This window comes from Cebus imitator, unplaced genomic scaffold, assembly GCF_001604975.1.
Source record: "Cebus imitator isolate Cc_AM_T3 unplaced genomic scaffold, Cebus_imitator-1.0 Scaffold805, whole genome shotgun sequence".
Taxonomy (NCBI): Eukaryota; Metazoa; Chordata; class Mammalia; order Primates; family Cebidae; genus Cebus; species Cebus imitator.
In genome coordinates, this window is record NW_016108120.1 from 42,907 (window position 1) to 47,685 (window position 4,779).

The following is a 4,779-nucleotide window of genomic DNA, read 5'->3' on the forward strand; positions in this document are numbered from 1 at the left end:
TTTGAGACAAGCTCCCGCTCTCTCCCAGGCTGGAGCGCAGTGGTGTGATCAGCTCACTGCAACCTCCTCCTAGGTCCAAGTGATCCTCATGCCTCAACCTTCCACGCAGCTGAGATTACAGGTGCCCGCCGTGACATCTGGCTAATTTTTATATTTTTAGTAGAGATGATATTTCACCATGTTGGTCAGGCTAGTCTTGAACTCCTGACCTCAAGTGATCCACCTGCCCTGGCTCCTAAAGTGCTGGGACTACAGGCGTGAGCCACCGCGCCCGGCAAGGGTCTGGTTTGAGCCCAGTCTGGCGTACGTGTCAGACCCCAGAATCAACAGCTGAGTCCACTGAGGACCGCTCAGCTGTGTGGCCTCGGGCCAGGCTCTGTACCTCTGTGGGCCCGGGTTTTTGACTTCCAACACAGGGATACCGTTTGAACCAAAGGACTTCCGGAGGCTCAGGCGACATGAAACAGACGCAGATCCTCAACAGAAACAGTAACCCCAGCCTGGGCAGCACGGTGACACCCCGTTCCTACCAAAAATACGCAAGTTAGCTGGCCATGGTGGCTTGTACCTGTGGCCCCAGCTACTCTGGAGGCTGAGGCGGGAGGATCCCTGGAGGTGGGGAAGTTGAGGCTGCCCTGAGCTATGATTGTGCTTGGGTGACACAAGAGACCGTGTGTCAAAAAAAAAAATCCAGCCCAGGCACGGTGGCTCACACGTGTAATCCCAGCTCACTGGGAGGCCGAGGAGGGCAAATCACCTGAGATCAGGAGTTCGCGACCAGCCTGATCTGCGTGGAGAAACCCCGTCTCTCCTAAAAACACAAACATTAGCTGGGCGTGGTGGCGGGCACCTGTAATCCCAGCTACTCGGGAGCCTGAGGCAGGTGGAGGTTGCCGTGAGCAGGGATCGTGCCATCGCACTCCAGCCTGGGCGACAGTGAGATTCATCTAAAAAGAAAACCCAAAAAACACTAATGACACACCCTCCGGCCCAGAGTCTCCTGCCATTCCCTGAGGCCTTCCAATGCCCCCAGCGGGCGCTGCTCCGATTACCCCCCGTCTTATAGATGGGGAAACCGAGGCCCAGAGAGGCGAAGCCATGCGTGTGTCCCAGCTTGCACAGCTGGGAAGAGAGGCCCCGTGAGGCTGAACTCCAAGCACCAGCTCTAATCTGGGCCTGTCCACTCAGCTACACTGATATGGAAGGGCTGGGGTCTCCATCTGGGACCCGTGGGAGTGGGTGCCCGGGGGTCCGCTCCCCAGCCAGCCCTTACCTGCTGTGAATTCATCACCACCTCGGCCTTGCGCTCCTCCTTGGCTGGGCTCGGGGCCGCTGCGTTCTCCTTGGCAGAGGCTGGGGTGGAGTCTCCGTGCTCCAGGACCTCGATTTCCTTCTCCAACCTGGGGAGAGGGCGTGCCTATGAGGGTGCACTCCTGCACCCCCGGTGCGGCCCTGAGCACCTTCCACACGACGGCTCCCCAGATTTCTTTTCTTTTTTTAATAGAATCTTGCTCTTGTCGCCCAGCAAGAGCCCAGCTGGGGTGCAGTGGCGTGATCTCGGCTCACTGCAACCTCCGCCTCCCGGGTTCAAGCGATTCTCCTGCCTCAGCCTCCCGAGTACCTGGGATTCCAGGCGCCTGCCGCCACGCCTGGAGAATTTTTTGTATTTTTAGTAGATACGAGGTCTCACCACGTTGGCCAGGCTGGTCTCGAACTCCTGACCTCAGGTGATCTGCGTGCCCCGTCCTCCCAAAGTGCTGGGATTGCAGGTGCGGGCCACTGTGCCTGGCCTAGATCCCCAAATGTAATGCTCCCTGGCAGCCCCAAGAGGTAAATCCATCATGCTCTTTCACGGTGGGGGAAACTGAGGCACAGAGTGACTCAGGCACACAGCCAGCAGGTAGCAGAGGCGGGATTCAAACCAGGGCTGGCTCTCCCTGTCCCCTTCCCACGGCCTATGCTGTTTACCTCACTCTCCGTCTCAAACAAACTCTCTTTTCCCTCTCAGATCTGTCTTTTAACAGGAAACTTTATCTCTCCGGGAAAACTGGAAAAACCGCGTCACGTTCCAAGTATTGGAAGATAACGGGACAAACAGGTCCAGGAAAACAACACCGGGATGTGAAATCCCAGCCCCGGGCTTTGGTGAGGGCGGGCGGCGTTAAAGGCAGACTGGACAGACGGGGGCCGAGTCCGTAGGTCTAACGAGGTGGGCCCAGGCCGGCAAGCTGGACACAGAGCCAGATCTGTGCACCCCCAGGAAGAGGGATCCCGCCCAGGGTCAGCCTGGAGGGCTTCCTGTAGGAGGTGTCTCAGCAGAGGCGCTCACTGGGCAGAAGGTGGGTGTGGAGACTCAGGCCAGCCCAGTTTCGGTACCTGACAAGCGGGTGGCCTGGGGAGGCGTGAAGCTGAGGCCCCTAAAAGCAAACTGGGTCTCAAGCCAGGTCTCTGCCCTGGTGTCTGACTTTCCACCTCTGCGGACAGGCCAGGCCTGTCTCAGCCCCACCTCGGTCTCAATACCCAGGGCAGCGCGGGCACACAGCTGGTGCTTGATGTTTGCCGGAATTCAGATGCGCACAGTGGGGGTTTTGCCTCCCTGGTTCCCGGGTGGGGAGACTGAGGCCCCGGGAGTCAGTTACGCTCAGCTCATTCCAAGGTTCCAAACCCACCGGAACGGCCCCTACCCCGTCCATGCCTTTCTTTTCTTTCTAAGACGGAGGTTTGCTCTTGCTGCCCAGGCTGGAGGGCACCGGTGCCATCTCGGCTCATGGCAACCTCCGCCTCCCAGGTTCAAGCACATCTCCTGCCTCAGCCTCCCACGTAGCTGGGACTGCAGGCGCCCACCACCGCACCCAGCTGATTTTGTATTTTTAGTAGAGACAAGGTTTCTCCATGTTGGTCAGGCTGGTCTCGAGCGCCTGACCCCAGCTGATCCACCCACCTCAGCCTCCCAAAGTGCTGGAACTGCGAGCCACCGTGCCCAGCCTCTTTTTCCCTTTTTTTTTTTTAGAGATGGAGTTTTGCTGTTCTTGCCCAGGCTGGAGTGCAATGGCGCGATCTCGGCTCACCGCAACCTCCATCGCCCAGGTTCCAGCGATTCTCCGGCTTAGCCTCCGGTACAGCTGGGATTACAGGTATGCACCACTACGCTGGCTGATTTATTTTTGTACGTTTAGTAGGGACAGGGTTTCTCCATGTTGGTCAGGCTGGTCTTGAACTCCCAACCTCAGGCGATCTGCCTGCCTTGGCCTCCAAAGTGCTGGGATTACAGGCGTGCACCACCGTGCCCAGCTCCCCGCCTTTTTTTTTTTTTTTTTTTAAAGACGGAGTCTCACTCAGTCACCCAGGCTGGAGTGAAGTGGCAAAATCTTGGCTCAAGACAACCTCCGTCTCCTGGGTTTGAGCAATTCTCCTGCCTCAGCCTCCTGAGTAACTGGATTGCAGGTGCACGTCACCATGCCTGGCTAATTTTTGTATTTTTCGTAGACACAGGGTTTTGCCATGTTGGCCAGGCTAGTTTAGAACTCCTGACCTCAGGTGATCCATCTGCCTAAGCCTCCCAAGTGCTGGGATTATAGATGTGAGCAACTGCCCATACCTGGCATGTCCGTGCCTTCATTTTATTTATTTTTATTTTTTTGAGACAGATTCTCGCCCTGACACCCAGGCTTGAGTGCAGTGGCACGATCTCGGCTCACTGCAGCCTGCGCCTCCGGGGTTCAAGTCATTCTCCTGCGTCAGCCTCCCGAGCAACTGGGATTAGTAGCGTGCACCACCACGCCTGGCTGATTTTTGTATTTTTGGTAGAGACGGGGTTTCTCCATGTTGGTCAGGCTGGTCTCAAACTCCTGACCTCAATTGATCCACCTGCCTCGGCCTCCCAAAGTGCTGGGATTACAGGCGTGAGCTGCCACACCCAGCCTGTCCGTGCCTTTAAACACACTACCCAGGGAGAGAGACGTCCACCCCGAACCCCCCCACAAATGCTTTCTTCAAGGCAAATAGGCAGAACTGGGCAGGGACGGGGCCCCCACGGGGGTCAGATCCCAGCGTCCGGGCGAGGCCTGCAAGGCCAGTGTCAGGCCCTGGTGCCGTGTGACCCGGCAGGCGCCCTCCCTCTGAGCCCCTTCCCTGGCCAGGGCAGGCATCTGGAATCTCGGTCATCACTTCCCTCCGCCCTGACCCTGCTGCCCCAAGCAGAGCCCGGGCCTCCCGCGGGCTGGAAGCTCCAGGCCTTTGGTCCCAGCCCCCACAGGGACGGCCACTCTCTTTCCCCATCCTGTCCCCGCCCGGGCTTCCTGCGGGCCCAGCTGCTCAGCATCCACCCTGTTGGCACCAGGGGAGCACTAGCCGGCCGGCTGGGCTGGCGCCAGGAAGCCCCCAGGGAGGCCAGTGGCGGCAAAAACGGCTCCGGGGACCCAGGAGCTGACCCCACGTCTCTCAGCAGCTCAAATGGGGACGGCGGGAGGGGAGGGGAGACTCTCTGCCCGAGCCCACACGGCCGGCCTTGCCCCCAGCAAGCTTCCCAGGCCCAGGCAGGGACTCTGGCCTGCTCCTTCCTCCCTCTCAACGCACCAGCGTCCCGGCCCGCCCCGTCCCGTCCACGCGTCCCCCTCAAAGTACTGACCTGACGGCTCTTCCCACCCACACCCTCCTGGGAGCCAGGGCCCCAAGGCCCAACACAGCCTGTCCCACCCAAGCCTCAGCCCCCAGCCCGGCCCCGTGGTACCCCTGCCTCGCCCCACCCCCCCACCCCGTCGCACCCCTGCCTTGGCCCCT

General features: G+C 59.5%; 1 protein-coding gene across 1 annotated transcript in view; it reads right to left on the minus strand.

Moving 5' to 3' along the window:
- The window catches only part of PALM (paralemmin), a 44,765-nt gene that overhangs the window by 20,877 nt on the left and 19,109 nt on the right, over nt 1–4,779 (minus strand). Inside the window, exon 5 of the mRNA XM_037735433.1 lies at nt 1,228–1,400. Within this exon, the coding sequence (XP_037591361.1) occupies nt 1,228–1,400 (173 nt within the window). The remainder of the gene's footprint in view (nt 1–1,227; nt 1,401–4,779) is intronic.